This window comes from Hippocampus comes, unplaced genomic scaffold, assembly GCF_001891065.2.
Source record: "Hippocampus comes isolate QL1 unplaced genomic scaffold, H_comes_QL1_v1.1 scaffold157, whole genome shotgun sequence".
NCBI lineage: Eukaryota > Metazoa > Chordata > Actinopteri > Syngnathiformes > Syngnathidae > Hippocampus > Hippocampus comes.
The window spans coordinates 521610-540013 of NW_017805149.1; the positions used below are offsets into that span (position 1 = coordinate 521610).

The 18404-nt window shown below is 43.2% G+C and overlaps 1 protein-coding gene across 1 annotated transcript in view; it reads right to left on the minus strand.

Moving 5' to 3' along the window:
- Positions 1–3: 3 nt before the first annotated feature.
- Positions 4–18404, minus strand: part of LOC109514716 (E3 ubiquitin-protein ligase UBR4-like) — a gene marked incomplete at its 3' end in the record, with an annotated part of 37038 nt that continues 18637 nt past the window's right edge. Inside the window, exons 38-94 of the mRNA XM_019868038.1 lie at positions 18037–18270; positions 17331–17501; positions 17031–17213; positions 16685–16843; positions 16364–16516; positions 16052–16279; positions 15354–15511; positions 15083–15257; positions 14504–14705; positions 13921–14084; positions 13600–13816; positions 13258–13474; positions 12740–12772; positions 12444–12507; positions 12207–12341; positions 11322–11496; positions 11106–11237; positions 10874–10995; positions 10639–10750; positions 10397–10527; positions 10016–10193; positions 9814–9918; positions 9490–9627; positions 8815–8983; positions 8526–8730; positions 8339–8452; positions 7731–7940; positions 7480–7629; positions 7179–7406; positions 6998–7076; positions 6694–6918; positions 6444–6612; positions 6117–6261; positions 5827–5912; positions 5659–5746; positions 5378–5571; positions 5037–5276; positions 4795–4933; positions 4560–4685; positions 4334–4462; positions 3882–4231; positions 3663–3753; positions 3467–3551; positions 3222–3349; positions 2867–2996; positions 2614–2774; positions 2414–2523; positions 2103–2244; positions 1821–1902; positions 1568–1741; positions 1343–1464; positions 1059–1256; positions 856–936; positions 687–774; positions 412–539; positions 92–199; positions 4–18 (exon numbers count right to left, since the gene is read on the minus strand). Of these exons, the coding sequence (XP_019723597.1) occupies positions 4–18; positions 92–199; positions 412–539; positions 687–774; positions 856–936; positions 1059–1256; positions 1343–1464; positions 1568–1741; positions 1821–1902; positions 2103–2244; positions 2414–2523; positions 2614–2774; positions 2867–2996; positions 3222–3349; positions 3467–3551; positions 3663–3753; positions 3882–4231; positions 4334–4462; positions 4560–4685; positions 4795–4933; positions 5037–5276; positions 5378–5571; positions 5659–5746; positions 5827–5912; positions 6117–6261; positions 6444–6612; positions 6694–6918; positions 6998–7076; positions 7179–7406; positions 7480–7629; positions 7731–7940; positions 8339–8452; positions 8526–8730; positions 8815–8983; positions 9490–9627; positions 9814–9918; positions 10016–10193; positions 10397–10527; positions 10639–10750; positions 10874–10995; positions 11106–11237; positions 11322–11496; positions 12207–12341; positions 12444–12507; positions 12740–12772; positions 13258–13474; positions 13600–13816; positions 13921–14084; positions 14504–14705; positions 15083–15257; positions 15354–15511; positions 16052–16279; positions 16364–16516; positions 16685–16843; positions 17031–17213; positions 17331–17501; positions 18037–18270 (8475 nt within the window). The remainder of the gene's footprint in view (positions 19–91; positions 200–411; positions 540–686; positions 775–855; positions 937–1058; positions 1257–1342; positions 1465–1567; positions 1742–1820; positions 1903–2102; positions 2245–2413; positions 2524–2613; positions 2775–2866; positions 2997–3221; positions 3350–3466; positions 3552–3662; positions 3754–3881; positions 4232–4333; positions 4463–4559; positions 4686–4794; positions 4934–5036; positions 5277–5377; positions 5572–5658; positions 5747–5826; positions 5913–6116; positions 6262–6443; positions 6613–6693; positions 6919–6997; positions 7077–7178; positions 7407–7479; positions 7630–7730; positions 7941–8338; positions 8453–8525; positions 8731–8814; positions 8984–9489; positions 9628–9813; positions 9919–10015; positions 10194–10396; positions 10528–10638; positions 10751–10873; positions 10996–11105; positions 11238–11321; positions 11497–12206; positions 12342–12443; positions 12508–12739; positions 12773–13257; positions 13475–13599; positions 13817–13920; positions 14085–14503; positions 14706–15082; positions 15258–15353; positions 15512–16051; positions 16280–16363; positions 16517–16684; positions 16844–17030; positions 17214–17330; positions 17502–18036; positions 18271–18404) is intronic.

Below are 18404 nucleotides of genomic sequence, written 5' to 3' on the forward strand. Positions count from 1 at the left end.
TTGTTCTGCCACTAAAGCCTATGAGAGAAGAGGAACGATAGTAAAGGTGCTCTTCAACATGTGTACCATAACGAGAATGTTAGACACTTACCAAGTTTAGAGTTCCGAGCATGACGTTGAGCGTGTTCATCTCTGGTTTGACAAGCTGTTGTCGGTTTATTTTCACTTTTACACAATAACTGAACAACTTCAGCAAAACCTAAAAAGACACGAATCAGCTTTGAATTAGACCACATGGGGACTGACCACTTGGATCATTTTGTGAAAAATTGGCCATATTTGGACATAGGTAGCCCACTTTTAAGTGCAGAGCGCATTTGTTGACTTGCTTAAACAAAGGGAATCTAACCCGGCAACATTTTATAGCATAGTTCAGTCTCCCATTGCATTGGAAGCGCAACGGCGGCTTACTGTGAGCAGATGACGACCCTGTTTAAAATCTTTGATTCCTGATAGCCGATTGAGCATGCACTCCAGTCCACCACACTGTGCCATGACACCTGCCATCTTGTACACCTCTTCATCATCTTCCTCCTCATCTAGACAAAGAGGAAGGAGAGACTTTTTTTAAAACTTGGTTGTGAAATGAACATCCATAGACTAGTTAATGGTTCAAGCGTGAATAAAAGGATTTGATGAAGACAAGCAAGGAAGACTGGCAGACTATAATAGACAAGTAATAGAACCTGTGGTCGAGTCCAGCGACTCTATGAACTCCTCCGTTGCATCGCCCAGCAGACCTCTCATTCGATAAATGATTCTCATTGGCTCACCCTTGTAAAAAGGAAGGGCAAAGTGACATTGATGACCATCTAAACTATTTCACATATACAATATAAAGGCTGAGTCATTCACCTCATTTGTGGGGCACCACACCTTCTTGTAGACTTCAGCGACAGACAGATCCAAGCTAATGATTTTGTTGTTCACCAGAAGCTGAGGAAAAACAAAAAGACATACAATGTGTTTCTTGCAATGACTTAGCTTGATGACAAGAAGAGGTGAGGAGTAAGAGAAGGACATATTGAAATGACAATCAAGGTTCAGATTCATTTTACCTCCATGCCACTATCATCTTCAAGGAGTGCCACCAGGTCGCAGTCTTGGCAGATCTTGTTCTTAATGTCCCTCATAAGGGGGCCGATGCCTGGCTCGTTGCTACTGTAAGGGTTTCCAGGCATGCGACCTTGAAGGAAATCCTCTTGCTGGGGATCTTTTTCCAGGGTTACAAAGAACTCTGTCACCTCGTTTTCCTCCTTTAAAAGAAGAAAAGTGACATAAGTAATTAGTCTGTTAAATCATATATCTAAGTGAAAAAAAATCTGGGTTAGAGTTAACTTACAGGATAAATGATGCTACACAGTCTCTCAAAAATGAACACAGGTGTTCTGTAGTCATCCAAATTGTATCTCTTCGCAGTCTCAATGCACACTGCCATGAAAGCCTTCGTTTCAGACTCGGTGCCTACAAACAGAACAAGATAGCGTGAAGAACAGAAGTTACAACAGCCATTGCTAGACTCCGTGCACGCTTTAAACGCAATAGTTAAGATTTCACTTCAGCTGACCCGTGGTCATGTCCTCCAGCATCTCCAGCAGCATATCCTGAGTCTCATCGATGAGTTTGGTGCGCTGCACCACCAGCTTTCTCAGACACAGATAGCCGTTCAGCACTGTGCCAACCAGACGGCTCTTAAAATGCCGCTTAATGGACTCCACCTCCACAAATGATGATAGTAATCCTGCCATGACAACACAATTTTATTAGATAATTAAAGAACAATTCAAATCTATGATATCGTTTGTTTCAAGACTGCATACCAGTAAAGCTCTTGAGGGCATAGCCCTGCTGTAAATCTGTGCTCAGCGTCGCCTCCTCCAGGGCCAGCAGGTTGGCGATTTCCTGTGGGAGGCAATTGCACATAAAACCTTGAAATAATTGCACAACACACGCTTTTACTGGCACAGATGACTGTAAACATATTTCACAGCGGGCTAGCAAACAGCGGTTGAAGCTGTGCAGCGGCTGAATCACTTTGTTGAGCTCAAACAAATGCACTGCATGTGGTTGATTTGAGAGAACATTTCTAAATCAAGCTTGACCTTGGTGATGAGATTGCCAATGTAGGGCAGGACTCCTCGTGCAGCCAAGTAAACCTTCCAATGTGTTGGTTTGATGAGCTTTTGGTAGAGACCAAGGTACTCTGCTGCACACTCTCCAGCCAAACTCAGCTCATCCAGGTAACTGACCGACACAAAACAAACAAACAAAAACAGTCACACCACACAAGACTTTCCTGCTGGCTATTTAAGACTCACGATTGTGAGAGTACAGTTACCATTACATAGTCATTTTACATATGCTGACCGTAATTTAACAGCATGTACCACCTTAATTGTTCAATGGGTTTTACCTTGTGAGCAGGCCCAAGACTTGTTGTTTGCGGCTGGGGATTGTCGTGAGAGCCTCCACAATTGTGCAAGCTGCCTGTCTGGCGGCCTGAGTGGCAGGGGTGAAAAGGACCTGCAGCAAGCAAAACACATATGTCAACTGATTTCTAGTATGAGTGGATTTCTGAATCTCGCAGAACACAATTTGCACATTTTTATCTACCTGCCGCAGCCAATTGTTGTGGCTCAGCCTGAGCAGGCGAGGGAAAAGGATTTCTCCTCTTCTGGACCTCATATACTGCTTCCATTTCCACACATACTTCTCCATCAGATACTGTTTTCGCAGTTCACCTTTCCCCTGCGGTTTTGTTACCATCTCATGGCCTTTTGGGCCCACAAATTGGCAAGAGCATTGGAGAGAAAAATGAGTACTCAGCTACATTGACATGTTTGCTATTTCTCTGGACAACACTTACATCTTGCAGGGAGGCATTTTTTCCAGGCCTCATATGAAGCTTTGGGATCCTTCTTGAGCCACATTTGGGCCTGAGCATGGATTTCATTACTGTAGGGCCTAACGGTGGTCAGGGATTCGGTAGCAGCATCCTTTAAAAGATGCATAGTTAGATGTAATGGGTTGTGGCCCAAGTTGGCATACTTTGAAATTAGATTTTTTCTTCAAACATTGTGCAATTCACCGTAATGATACATCTTGCAAAGCGGTCATTTTCTATATTGTTCCACATCAATTATCTCCCATTAACCTAATAAGCACATTTTAATTGACCCTAAGGCAAATGCAAAGCCCCAATATGATTACTCAATATTCACCTTGTTCTTCTTGCTAGTGGGGGCAGGGGGTTTGATCAGCTTCTGCAGGATTTTCAAGCACATGAGAGTGATGTTCTCCACCACAACGGGAGTCTTGATGTTAACCGACATGAGGAACAGACTAAGAGCTGAAAAAAAAGGTTGACAGTATAGATTAGAAAAGACGAATAACTGACTGCAAGTGACGTAAAAATGTATGAACTGAAATGTATTCGTTCATGCTTCAAAGTAACTCAGCCACTTACCACAGCGCAGCCGTAACTCCCAGCATCCTCCCTCTTTTGAAATGGAATCAGTTAAGAGCAGCATTTCATACTGAAGATTACTAACCTGTTGTAAAAAAAAAAAAACAATCTTGTCAAATATATACTATAGCTTTCAGGCCCACAAGACAGAAGCACAATACAGATGCATGGCTTTGACAGATAAAAGCACACAAACCAGGTCAGGATTGGCCCAGTGACCTTTGAGGGCTGCCGAAACCTTGGCAATGATAAGGTCATTCATCTGCTGAGTGGCTTCAGGGTGATCTCTTTAAAAAAAAAAAAAATGCTTACATGAGCAGAACCGTTACAAAATGGAAACAACTCATAACGTAATAAGCATCAGGCAGGTTAAGGGTGGCGGACTAAAAACCTGCAATATTTAAGTAGGCCGCACCTGGTAAGTAAACAGATTAGCTGGCGTACTTCCTCTCGCATGGCAGCAGTACCTCGGCGCAAGTTATACTCAAAAAGCTCCCGGATGAGCCCCTGAAGGACGAGGATCTGCCGGAGGGCTGGGTTGGTGGCCAGCGCACGCAGCAGTGTGATACAGTGACCTGTGACAGCTGAGGCACAGCCGTAACACTTGTTGGAGGAGGTGTGGCCGCAACCCAGCACAGAGAGGGCACGGTACTGGCTGGCCGTGAAGGTCGGCTGATGGCTGCTGCTGCTCCGGGAAGACTTGGTGGCAGCCTCGCGCTGCTGAAGATCATACTCAAGCAGCTCCTTGCGAGATGCGAGCACTTTCTGTGGAAAAAGAATCAAACGTCAGAATATTTTATGTAAGCTGAGAGATACTCATGAAAATGCTTCGGTGTGTGAGGAGGCCACAGGTAATTTGTCTCCAACCTGTATAATCTTGGAGAGTTCATCAAATGATGTTTTGCAGTCACCACTGTACTCCTGAGCCAGCTGCTGAATGTATCTGTTCACATTGGCAGAAGACGTACCAAGACCCGCAGCAGCGCCTGTGTCATCCTGTGGGATATTTTTGGGGGAAAATTATAGTAATAGTGTCACCCATGTTACAAATTCTGCAACATCTACCACATAACAAATGCTCTCTAAGCCTGACCTGTGGCTTTTCTGGTGCCGCCTCATTGACTTTAGACAAAAGACTTTCCAGCTGGGGTCGGTGACCCATCAGCTGGTGGTAGACACGATCGGCTTTTTCTAGAAGGGTGTTGATGTTTGTCACAGCCTGCAAAAATAAAAACACATTTTAAAGTATATGGTCATATAAAGGGTCAAAAGCAGCAATGAAACTTCTCAGCAAAAGGTGCTTGAATAAAGTTTTGAAATACGCTGACTTTTTTCCTGTCTTCTTCATTTTCAATAGGATCCACAGCACAGCATGGTTTGGCATAAAGCATGAAGTCAAATCTGGCATATTTGCAGAAACCACAGGCGTTGCACAGAAAGGGGTCCTTTTCGTCATAGTTGATAGACCTGATTTAAAAAATTCATACGGCATCATGTCTGAATCTACTTTCATGTACTTGTTTCTAATATTTTAGTACTGTTAAGAAGGCTGAGGAAGTGTGCTGCTCACCTGCATTTGTGGCACTGATAGACATTCTCACCACAGTTGCCACACACACCAGGGTTGGCAGGCACAGAGGCACTGCAGCGTGGGCACTGCAGCGTCTCAGTGGAAGCCTGGTAGTTCTCATAGAAGTCAGAGAACTCAATCATCAGGTTGGATGCGACAATGGGTAAGGGCAGGTCAATTTTCACCTCCGTTTGACCTGGGGTGAGTTGCACTTTCTTGGCTTTATGCCAACGAGCAGGCCTAAAAACATCAAATTACAGCAAAGAATGACTTTTTGTGCATTGTGACCCAGCGGGCAGTCAGCCAGCATGGCATCAAACAAATACAAAGTTGAAACACACTTGTTCTTCAGCTCCACAATAGCTTGCACGGTCCTGTTGTTATAGTAGAGGTTAATGGTGCGGACCATTTTGGTGCGTTTGAGGTCACCGATCTTCACAGTAACTTTGCTAATGGTGTGGCTGCCAATAAGCTTGACCACCTGTTGTGTGGTAGTGTAGCGGGTGTCCACTTTGATCGATGACAGCTTGATATTCTTGAAGGCAAATGGGGGGGATAAATGGTAAGAATGTGTAGGATTGATCATTTTTTTCCACATCAACGAAGGAATTGCAATACATACCGAAAAAGGAACCTCTGGATTGTTACACACCAAGCAAGGGTCACTTTCCAGATAAAAGCCATCAAACTCTACCAGACCTGACAGAGTGCTGTAATACAAGGCAAAAATGAATGTCCATAAATGTACACGCCACTCTTTTTACATGTCGGCATGGATCATTAAACTTACTTGTAGATATTGGAGTTTGGGTGATTTGTCAGGATGTGGTTCTGTGTTCGCAGGATTTCCACAGCCTTCTGAGAATACTCCTTCAGCTGAGGGAACAAGAAACACTTTTGATGTGCATGAATAAACAACTACAATGTCCTTTGCAGTTAATTATGGCAAACAAGAAGGAACCAAACAACTGTAGAAGGACATTAAAAATGAATTTCATTCAAATGACATTGGAGAACTCGCTCTAATGGCCTTATTGATTAATACAAAACAGAAATTAAATCCTGAAATCTGTTATTTACCTTTTTCTCGGTCTGCGGGGTCTTGAGTGAGAAGTACCCGAGAAGGTCGACAAACTGTGCAGCTTTGCGGCCATATGCTGGGAGCTCTGGCCAGATGGCCCATGTGAGCTCCAGCAACAATTCCTGCTGAGATTTACTTGAGTTCCTGGTGGCAAATTCATAAATTGCAAGGTTACGATGTCATATTCAGTCAGACTTGATGGTTTAAAGCAGCAATTGACTTTTAGTGTACATTGCACCTATTTTGTCTGAATATGGTCTTGTAAAAAAATGAATGTAGAACTGATCATAGGATAAATGTGAAATTTTAATATTTAAAGTTCTTACCTGTAGATATGTAATGCCAAGCAGTGGGCTTGCCAGCGCACCGCTGATGAGTTGGACTCAAGCAGGAAGCAGCGTAAAAACTGGATGAGTGTCTCTTTGTCTGCAAACTTGTTGAGCTGACTGACGAGAGCCATGCACAACTGATCTTCCTGGCTGCCAACTCCATCCCCTATGATGAACATTCAATCACATCATCTGCTACAAAAGTAGGTATCACCTCGACACAACAAAGCTTGCGTCATTGGCTCACCCTCTTTGTCCTTCTCTTTATCCTCTTTTTTGCTTTTTTTACTCGAGGACTTGCTCTGAGAGGATTGAGAAGTTCCTCCCTGTCCGCTGCTAGACCCCCCTGAGAAGGACGAGGAGTTGGCCAGCACCTTGCTGCCACACAGTGCACATGAGAGCAATTGCAAAAGGACTGGCGAAACGCCCTCGTCGACAAGGAAGCTGACCTGAAGCAAGAAGTACAACACAGCTGGAGAGAAGGAAAAAAAAGTACATGAGAAAACAGACAATTACAGCATTTATAAAAACTGCAATCGGAATCTACTTACAGTCATCTTTCACACAAAACTTCTGCCAGTTAATTGTCCTCTGAGTGGCAATTTCAGCACAGGCTTTCAGGTGCTCCATCTGCATTGACCGAAGCAAAGTTAAATAAGAAGGTGATAACATGTTACAGGGCGCCAAAACCATTTGAAAAAATGCACTCAGCATCCATCAAATCACACTCACCAGGGTAATGAGTGTGTCATATTGCAGAGCTGAACCAGATGAAGCTGTAACAATGCCCGCCCGGAGGAAGATGCCCTGTTCCTCGAGAAGCTTTTTGATGCTGCGCACATGAGAATCCAGAGTGTGCAGGTCCCGCAGCTGACGATACTTTTCCTTGGAGCCGCAAATGAACAGCAACAGCTTTCTAACTTGCCTCCTGACAAACGGTGTCTGTTGGATCATCAGATACTGGAAAGAGAGATTTTGTTTTTCAGACATTATGACATAGAAAATGACACGCACGAGAATCACGAAATCTTACTTCAGACAGATAGTAGAACCAGGAATGATCGAAGACAGGAGGTGGGCTACGTGGATTGGTGTCAGCTATCTTTTTGATTTGATACGGCAGTCGCAGCACCATTTCAGTGAGCAGCTGCGAATAGGCTTCAAACACATCAGCAGCATGTCCCTAATGGCAAGAGCAACTCAGTTAGTTCTAAATTTCCTTGTCACTTTTACTCTACAGTCTACATGAGATGACATAACCTGACTTCATGACGTATACTGTACCTTGACATACTGGCGGAGGAAAAAGGGGCTCATGTCTGGAGGAGATGATGATGTGTGTGGGCGAAGGAGCTGGCTTGTGGTCACAGGTTCTTCTTCACCCTGCTGGCTCTTCCAGAACTCCAGAAGTGATTTGAGCACATGGAGACAGTAGTCAATGGCACCCAGGCCGAGCAAGGCGGACGCTGTCGCATTGGAAATCAGTGAGGATGACTGGAAGAAACAAAAGTTGCAAACAGCAAGAGTCACGGAGAGGAACATGAATGAATAGGTAGGGCATTAAAATTGTAAGTCAGTCAGTATATAAATAAATAAAATGTGCTAATAGATCAAGTACTTGTTACATTGATGCCCAACCAATATGGGGGGCTGTGGGAAATTATCCACTTTCACTTAATTGCTCTCAAATTAATTTGGACAAAAAAATGTTGATAGCCTGTGTATTCACCCCTTGTAATTCATACCACATAAGTCATGCTACACACCTCCACACTCACTAATTTGTGAGTATATAATATTTGTGACATTTGCATAGTGGTGTGCTGTGAGATTTTTCGAATGTGCAATATTTTTTTCAGGGGGCGGGGGTAAATGCCTCGACAGTAATGTACCTCAGAGGAGGACTTGGAGCCAGATTTGGTTCGAGACATGAAGACGCTGAGCAGTCTCATGATGACCAGGTGTACTTCATTCATAGGGCAGCGATCATTCTTTTTTGAAACATCCTACAGAGAGAAGAGGTAGTTTGAGCAATACAAGCGCACGTCAGATGATTCTTCATGAATATATTGCCTTTACCTTCTTATGCATGCCGAGCTCTGCAATAAGCTGCGCGAGCAGATCATCCAAGGCACCCTTATCCTTTTCATCCTCCCCATCAAGGTCAGAGGTCAGCATAAGGATAACTTGCATGTAAGGAATGGCTTGAACACCACCAACATTGTGGAGCTGAGAGAGGTGTTGCAGCAGGCGCTCCAGTAACATAAGACGAACCATGTGAAGCCTAATCACAAAAACAAGAATCTAATTTGGCCATTATAGACAAGTTGACCAACAAAGGGCTTCTACTACAATGTTCAGGTCTGACCTGTTACTTCTGTGAATGTCTCCCTCAGTCTCTCCTTCTCCCTCTGAGCCTTCACCTTCCTGCTGGGCTGTGGTGGTGCTGATCGCGCCGGTGCTGGAGCTCACACTGCCTGGACCCGCAGGGTGGCCCTCCACTGTTGTATCCCCGTAAGCACTGCTGCGTCCTGACACTGCGAAAAGAAAGGCAAGTAGGCAACATACAGTTACCATTGATGGGAGTGTATTGGGAATATACCTAAGATTATTTTTCAGGCACCTGATTTTGTACTTTATCTGAGAATTTATTTTTCTGTCTATTTACATTTACTCCCTACATTTGAAAAGAGGTGGGTGTAATATCTACTCCTTACTTTCAAAAGATCTCTGCGGTGCCTAAGGTGCTTTACAGAGGGTCACATTGACTCATTTCTCATTCATAAATCAATGAGCGGCGAGATGCTGCCAGGCTCACTATAACTTCTATACTAAGGTAACGTGCATTTTAGAGTTTAACTTTTTTATTTTTAATAAATGTAAATGAGTCAAATCAGTATTGACTTTTAGCAATTTATTTTTTGTTAAGTATCTATATTTTCACCTCCTGTAAGTATCGAGTGTGAGTTATTTTGCCACCGCTGAACAAACACTAAGTATGGTGTCGAAACTACGCATGTGCAGTTTAGAAACAATCACCCACCGTTGTGCTCCCCTGCAACAGAATCGATAGCAGAACCTCCACTCTCTGAGCCCACACTGCCGCCATGCTCAGCTGGGGAGGTCCGCAGTGTGGAGCCATCAGTAGCAGCAGTACTGCCCTCGTCATCAGATGCTGGGGCTGAAATCATAGCAATAGCTGTAAAAGCTTATTCAATGCAGGGTACAAGACTTTAATTCATACCTTAAGTCATATTAATCCAAAGCTTTCAACAGGGTCAAAAACTCCAAAGGCTTTCTTAAAATGCGGCTACTCGTCTTAGACTACACCAGTCACTGAACATTTGGCGAAAAATGTTCCTTTTACCTGATGCAGTGGTGTCTGACAGCGTGCCAGCGTCCAGTGACGAGGAGCTTGGGGCTTGACCAGACAGGCCTAGGCTCTGAAGGCCAAGGGCACTGCTACTACTCCCTAAATCATTACATAAAAAAAAAATGCTCATGAATATGCCCACCTTTGGCCAAAACAATTAAAATCAATCTTCTTAACTTGTTTTTGTTCTATTGACCTTGTTGATCCTGCTGAAGGCTAAGAGCAATCGCGAGCTCGACCATGGTTTCATCATCAGCATCGGGAGGGATGTCCAGCATGGGGGGGAAACCCTCCGCTCCAGCCAGCAATGCCTCCAGGGGGGATGGATTTCCATTGTTTAGATTCTCTGGTGTTTCCAGGACCATTGATTCTGACTGAAGAAAGTGAATAACCATGTTTAGCTACATATTCCTTCTTTGCAAACATATTCCTACTTGCTTCATATATGAGCCGAATGACTGAAGAGATCCTTGACAGCATACGCACGCATTTTCAAAACAATTTAATGTTTTTCTGTCACTGCTCATTGGTAACATACGATTATTAGGGCTTGTCAATCACTTGTTTTTTTTCTCACCACCATCTCAAAGTCGCCATGATCCACTTCATTCTGTTCCTGACTTTCCGGCCTAACCTCCTCTCCACTAGTAAGCACCGATGATTGCATTTTGTCTTCTGCGTCATCATCATCGTCGTCATCTTTATCCCCTGATAAAGAAAACATCCAGCTATATTCTTCAGGAACTGACATGTTTTTCTGAACAGGCAATATTTTCCGGTCTATGAGAGAATCATGGAATAAAGCTTGTGAAAAGATACCAATTGGTGTGTTGGAGCGTGGGGGTGATGGCAGGGTAACATGGCGACGCTTATTTCGTGGTCGAAGGACTCTGATCAGTGCCTGCTTACAAGCAAAGCTGACTGCTGTGTCCTGAAATGAACAACCATCACAGGGCACGATTAATACAGACCCAACTCGCCTGTAGCCTTGGGGGACAAATACACACTATAGATGAGCAATCATATCAATTTATTAACTTGATAATGTACTTACAGGGCAGAGCAACATTTGCATGTAGATTTTGGATGCCACATTGATGTAATCAAGCTCACAGGTGCAGTATGCATGGATGATGTCCACCAGGGCATTTACTGTTGCCTCCACATGAGTGAGTCCTTTGGAGGGAGAGGAAAATACACGTCCATACATTGGGTTGCTCATTGATTCCTGCTTTCATCTTGAAAAATACAACTTGCTGCCACTCACGAATAAATGACGCACTTACCCGGCAGGCATGCAGGAGCAAGAAAGGCATTCTTAGGTTTCAGAGAATGTAGCTTCCAAAAGTTACTCATCAGTTGTGTGATGAAATTATGGTTTTCGACTTCCACATGCTTTTGCCCATCATCGGTCACGTCTGAACAAATACAAAGCAAGTACATTTGTTCATATACCTATAAAATACTCCCGCAATCGGAGCATCAATTTAATAGCCTCTCACCAGAGTCAAGTTGAAATAACTTGGATTCCGTGAAATGCACCAAATTATTGGGCCTCATGATTGCAATGGAGCGGGCAGTGATCACAAGCCTCTGAAAGACATCAGGGTCTAATTCTTTGCCCTCACGACTGCAGCTGTTGAGACACTGCACTGCATTACTCAGCAGGGACTGGTCCTGGGGATGAGATTAAAAAAATAAATAAAATAAGCTTGTGTCTAAATCCTGTACTCCGATATGTTTGCAATTCTCAACCACTGTGCCGAAGCAGAGGTCAAGTTTTCTGTCAAACTAAACAAAAAACATGGAGAGCTGCACGTGTATTCAAAAACCACATAACTTTGTTACCTTAATGAGAACATAATGCATAACTGAGATGCGGCAGAAAACTAAAAACATCTGTCAAATGTAGTTGCCACGACTATTACTACTGTTTCTCTTCCTTTTCTTCTTTTACTTTCTGTTGGCAGTTGGTAAATACCTTTGGTGCTTTACCGTCACTTTCTTTGTCATGCTGCACCCGCCACAAAAAAAAAGGATTTACTATTTAGAGCACCAAAAGGCGCACTAACCAACCAGTATTCTACCTTTGGCCATTGGTAAGCCATTTTAAAGCTAGTTGTTAGAAGCTCAAGTTTCGAATCCAAGGAACTCATTCGCTGCCGTCAACATGATTCGGGAACAGGGATTTTGGGTGCAAAGCCGAGCTCTACTCAAAGAAAACAAGACCAAATACATGCAGTAGATAGTCATTAAGATGACGAGCATCTCAAGCAGCACTCTCTAATTGCAATTTAGTCACCTGCAATTGCTTCCTTTGATCCTTACGGATTAGCAATTGCCACCTCCAATATTAATACAATCAAATACTGTACGTTTCGATCTACCTTGTGGTTGTGATAGGCAATACGACTGGTGTGAAGGCTGGCAAGAAGTCCCTTCGTCTGTTGCTGCACACCTGCTGGAGTTGGCATTGACAGAAGGAGAGTGGCCAGCTCCAGCGCAGCAGCCTTGTTCTTTTCCTGCATTAGGTCAATGATTATTAAAACACCCAGAAGACAGGCCAGGTTTCATTCAAATGTTTCGGTAATATACGACAAAATTCCAACTCTTAATTGATGTACCTTTTCATTCGAGGACCCAACAGCAAAGCAGCTTTCCAGAGCTTCAAGAGCACTGACCACAAGCCTGCAATTAAAAGTAAAAGTCAGCTCCACCGCAAGTTTTGAGTTTGACCAAAAAGTGAGTAAGTGCAAAAATCAAACTACTCTAAACTGTAAAAAGTGTATCACACTGCAAGAATGCTGTCAGAAAACGATGGTGCGTGGCATTTTCATAGTCACAGGCATGAACACACAAAACAAGCACACATGCACAAAAACAGACAACAAAACGAGCAGAGAAAGGGCTGTTTACTGACCGGTCCAAGGTGGATAAGGACTCAGTTTCACAACTTTTTATTGTATATTTGGGAGCAAAAGAAAAAAAAAAAGAACAAAAAATTGTGAGGATCACAGAAAGAAACAAGTGAAATGAAACGACTCTGCTAAAAACAAATGCGGCATGCACAAAAGATGACTGCGGTAGCCATGCACTAATTACTCAAAGAAGAACTCCACCACCAATAATTAAAAACAGCTCAAGCTTAAAGGTTAGAATCACGAAAGACCAAATGGAAAATGTACACAGTATTTAACCATCATCACAACTAAATATTTTGGGCAAACTAATACAATAGAAGCAAAACACTTTAGTCAAATAGGCTTGTCATTATAAAATAGAACAAAGATGGATAATGCCACTGCTTGTTTCAACTGTTACAGGTCCATGCCTATTGTAAGTATGCTGTCGATATCACAGTATGATGAGTAACCTTAACATTCCATTGACTTATCAGGAAAATAAATAATACGACGACTAATGAGTTGAAAACCGTACCTCTCCAGCACGGTGCCATTGGTGGTGGATGGTGTGACGACATCGCCATCAGAAGTGCCATTACCCTGGTTAAGGTTGGGACTGCAGACATTGTTTACAGAGGTGGACGAGAAGTCCTCTGGTGGCTCCTCAGGCCAACCAAACTGCTCTTTGGTTTTTCCATAGATCTTGACTGAATCCAACATGGTGACTCCAGCCGGGTCAACCGATGCTCCAACTGACATGACATAGGAAGCCAAAACAGCATTTGAATCTGGACAATTCCAAGTTTGGTGCAAAATAATTCCCCCCAACAACATGTCAAACCACACGCAAGTTAGAAGAGAAATTGCAGCCACTTACTGAAAATTGACAACTTCTTGTCAGCCTGTAGCGCCTCTTCTCGGGTGAAGGGGAAGTCAAACCAGCGTGCCCTTGTTAGATTTATCTGCATGGTGCGACCAAAGACCTCCACATAGGAGGGAGCCCTCTCAATGGCCTGAGTTCCAACCTGCACGCGCATGCCTGTCATCACCATTGAACTGTTGCTGTTGACTGCTTCCACGGTGAATCCCCCAGGCTATGTGCAAAGCACAGAAATGTGAATAGTTGCATCTTCATTATTTAGTGGATGATTGAAACATTACGTCAGAGCTAACGGTATTTTGGCCTCGCTGAGCCTACCTTTGTATTAGCCACGTACATCCCAGTAGAGTTGAGCCTGTGTTTAATCTGCTGTCCGTTGTAGACCTGCAGCAAGTCGTTGCCACCAAACTCCACCTCTGTCAGCTGCTGGTTGTGTTCAAAAAAGTCGACTGGAAAGGTCACCTGACTGGAGGCTCGTGTTGCTGAAGACAAAAACAGAGGAATTAATTGTTAAGGATGTTATGAACACCTGAGGCTACTGCGGTACATTAAATGTATACATGGTGGAAAGTGTATTTTTTTATTTTTTATTTTTATATCCCTTTTCATTTGACAGTTTGGCAGAGTCAAATTCAGGTGATTCACCATTTTACCTACCAGATGGAGCAGTCTAGGTGTACGAACAAGTATTGCTCCAGCTTCGCCACGCACCAAATGACTTATCTTTACACACTTGACCGGGCATTAATCTGGCCGCCGTTCCCTTGGAAAGTGGCCATTTTCGGCACACAAGGCACGGTGGCCCAGGACAAGGATTTTATCACCCAAATAAATTAAAATGAATAATAAGGGGTTATTATTCATTTTAATTTTATTGACAAAATCATTTGCACAAACTCACTCGTAGCTGCAGCTTTGCGCTTGCGGACAGGCTTCATGATATTGATGCCACAGGTGGGTTGTAGTGAGGGCTGGAGCCAGTATGAGGTGTTGTCCACATTGGCCATGTAGATTCGCAGGCTTCCATCCTCGCATAGAAGAATCATGGTTGTGCGTTGTTGCTCATTACTTGCAGTGTGTCGAATTGCTACCATGTCTTGAATCTAGAAGCAGAGAGAAAATAATAATAATTAAAAAACTAGGAAATAGAATAATTAAACTAAGACAGAAAATGGATTGTTACAGCAACCTATCACGATACCACAGTATTTTTGCGACCATAAAGAACACACAAAATCCTTACGTTTTCTCAAAAATTGGCTTTGTAATGCGGTGCGCCCAATGTATGGATACATGTTGGCTTAGAATAAAATAATTCAAACGGTGCTTCACAAAAATGACATGTCTTATGTATGGATTTCATTTATTTATTTAACTAAATTGACACCTCATTGATGTTACGCCTAATACGGTGCACCAAATGGTCTGTAAAATAAAATAGTTAACCTATTAGCAATGCATGTACTCAAGGGGCCTTTACCTTAGCTTTGGCTGGCAGAGTTTTAATTTCTTGAATGAGGAACGTGTCAGGCTTAATCATAATAACCAGTGGAATGCCCGTTGTCTGCTGCACACAGCATACGAGTCCTGGATGGTTCATGACCTCGGACCACTGGCAAAGGGCTGGTGACATCTTACTGCTGCTGCCGTTGGAACTAAAAAACGGCATGAAACACACCAGTTAATAGGTCAACGATGCAACTCCCTGCGAAAATTACCAAGATAATTGTATGTGGAGAAAACATCCATACCCTTTGACGTTGATGGGGAAGAGTCGCTGAACATCAGTGGTGCTGCGACTCACTGTTGCAGCAAAGGACTTTCCCTGGCTATAGCTGAAGAAAAGCATTTGGAGGACATGGGAGTAATAGACTGACACCCCTCCTCCAGCAACCTGACCGTTGCTATCCTAAAAGAAAAAAAAATATGAATCAACACATCTTCCAGCATTCAAAGCTCAATTCTGAGCTCAAAGGTAACGTTTTTGGTTGAACAAAAATAAAATAAACACTTTGTCAGTTATGTTAAGTGCCTACATGACCGGACAAAACAATATTTACCTTATCTGTGATAAAATCATTACTCTGAGCTAATCATCCGCCTCAAATTTAATTTCTAATTATTACTTTCAAACGTATCACGCAGTGACAAGAATAGCCTTATCAGAAGGCATGAGCAAGAGGTGTTGCCGTGCACGCGCAGCCTCGCCATGTGATCAAGGACACACAGCAGCCTGAATAAGTCATGCGAGCAGTGTCGCAGCCGTCGGAGGCTAAAAACAGCTCCCTGAAGTGCACATTCTTATAGTGCATGTCCTTTTCATGCTCATGTTAGTGAGGGGCATGGCAAAGAGTGAAGGCAGCCGACATATAAATTCTGCTAGCACCAGGTTGAAAACTTTTCATCCACTGAGATCAAATACTGAGGATATCTTTGAATTGTATCTTACCTTCAGGTCTTCATGGCTTATCTCTAACACATTAGTGACATAGAAAGGGCCATGTTGAGCACTGCTGGATTCATCCATGACTTGGGTATATATGTAACCCGCTGAAGACATGATGACAATGATGTTCTTTCCCTCTTCATTGAAAAGGAAGGTAGCATCACGAATTTTCGAACTCGGCAGTAGGAAGTAGTACATGGGACTCAAAGCATCCACAGACAAGTCGTAAATCTGTGGGGCACATTGAATATGAGAAATATCAATCTTAGTCGGCTTTCGAGGTACCAGTAAATGTATTTTTCTTGTCATGCATACCTTGACAAAATCAGCAGTGATAATCGCTAGCTCAGTTTGCGAGCCTGGCAACCAAATGGCTTTGATGATGAAGTTGCCAGTAGCAAGTTGTGGGTGCAGCACCAGATGGTCGGACACAGAGCCTGTGCTGCTGAAGGTGAGCACATGGCAGTCCTGAAAGAGAGCACATCAACTGCTACTCACAATGTGTTATTGCTACGTTAGCGAAGAAGCCTGCTGAAAATAAATTAACGTTAGGCTGATCAAATGTAACATTTTTGGTTTGTTCAAACATACTTGCAATCATGTGATGTATGAACATAATTGGTGTGTTGAACCTACCTTGAGGCCACACACAGCCAAATAATCTTCATTACAAGGGTTGCCTGTGAGACTGAGGACAGTGAAAGGGACAGGGGCTGAGGCCAGACGCGTGAGTGTCAGCTTCCTCTTGCTGGAGTCCGCTTGCTTCAATAGGGTAGATAGCTGCAAAACCGTTATCTGCAATGGATACAAATTAGATAATGAAGCATTCTTGCTGGAAGACTTTAGACACTTGTATTGGTGAAATGGCACTCATGCATTTAGAAAAGCTGTATTAGTATCAGCTTTTAAACTGTACCCGAGAAATTTTCATCTTAAGCTTTTAATTGGAGGGAAATTTCGGTCTCACACAAGTGAGGCTCACCTTTCCCTTTTCATGGCTCACTGCAAGGTGTTGGCGGCGGCCATGGGGTGATGACAAGACACACATGGCAACACGCCTCAGCACATGAGCACTAATGAGCTGGCGGATTGTTTGCCCCTGGTCACCGCTGTAATTCATTCTCACGTTCTCAAAAGCCCCTTCCTGAGAACCAAGAGTGGGTACCTGAACAGAAAGTGGGAGAATGAGGAACTGGAGAGCGTGAGTTATGATAAATGTCGATGAGTGAAGATCATGAGAGAAACAACGCAACAACCAAATACGAAATAGAGATGAGCCTACCATTAGCTGATCTGTCATATCCACACTTTTGTCCTGAGTGTGAAGTTCCGTGAGGGCTTGCTGTGCCCGGCTGCTGCTTCCGACAGCCGATGCCTGCTGGAAATTGTTCTGAATGGCTTCCATTAGAAACATGAGCATTTCCAGTATGACGGCAGCAGTAGATGAGGCATTCTGTTCAAAAACACCCAAGGGGACATTACAGTAAAACTGGCCTTTTATTATTGGTATACAAATAATTATCAAAGGTTAAATTACAAACTACAGTATCAGCATTCGTTTCTGAAAATATAATAATAATGTTCGGCTAAGTTGTCAATGTGCGTGTGGGGTATTTGTTTAAGGCAATATAATGTGCCCCACTACTACACTAAGTGACAAGGAATCTTGGTGACTTGGTGGTGAAACGCTGCCTCCATGGGTAAAAATACAACGAAATCTCTATGGGTGCTTATAAGTGCGTGTGGGTTCGAGAAAGGAAACTGGGAGAATATAATGTGCTATGATTCTTCATCCTGAGAGTATTTTGACAAAAGCAAGTCCCATACATGTTAAGACTAATGGGAATTTCTTGGAAAAAATTACATTAAAATCCACACTTTCTTTTAGTTCAAAGGAACAGTGCTGTAATGTGATCACGTATTTGAAGAAAGCAATCAGAATAAAACAATTGGAGATCAATCCAATAATATGCCATTATTTTCCTCACCACTTGTGAAAGTAGCTCTTCCTGGCAGCCCACAATACTCTTGCACACACTGCTCTTCTTTGGTCTTTCCTCATCACCTGGTTTGCCATCACAAATGGTCACCTTGCCTTTGTCAGATGGGGAAGCACTCTGGTGGCGGCTTGCGTTCTCCGGCATGCGCAATTCGCTCTGGAACGCTGAAGACTCCTTGAGAGTGGATCCCATGCCACTGCTTGGGCTGCGTTTCACCAAGGCCTGATGATGATGTAACACAATATGAACAAGGTGAGGAAGGCAAAATGGGGGAAATACAGACATAATCCATCACATCTACTTTTACAATTTGGAGAAAAATTTTCTCTAAACATTGCTTTGTAAAACAATTGCCA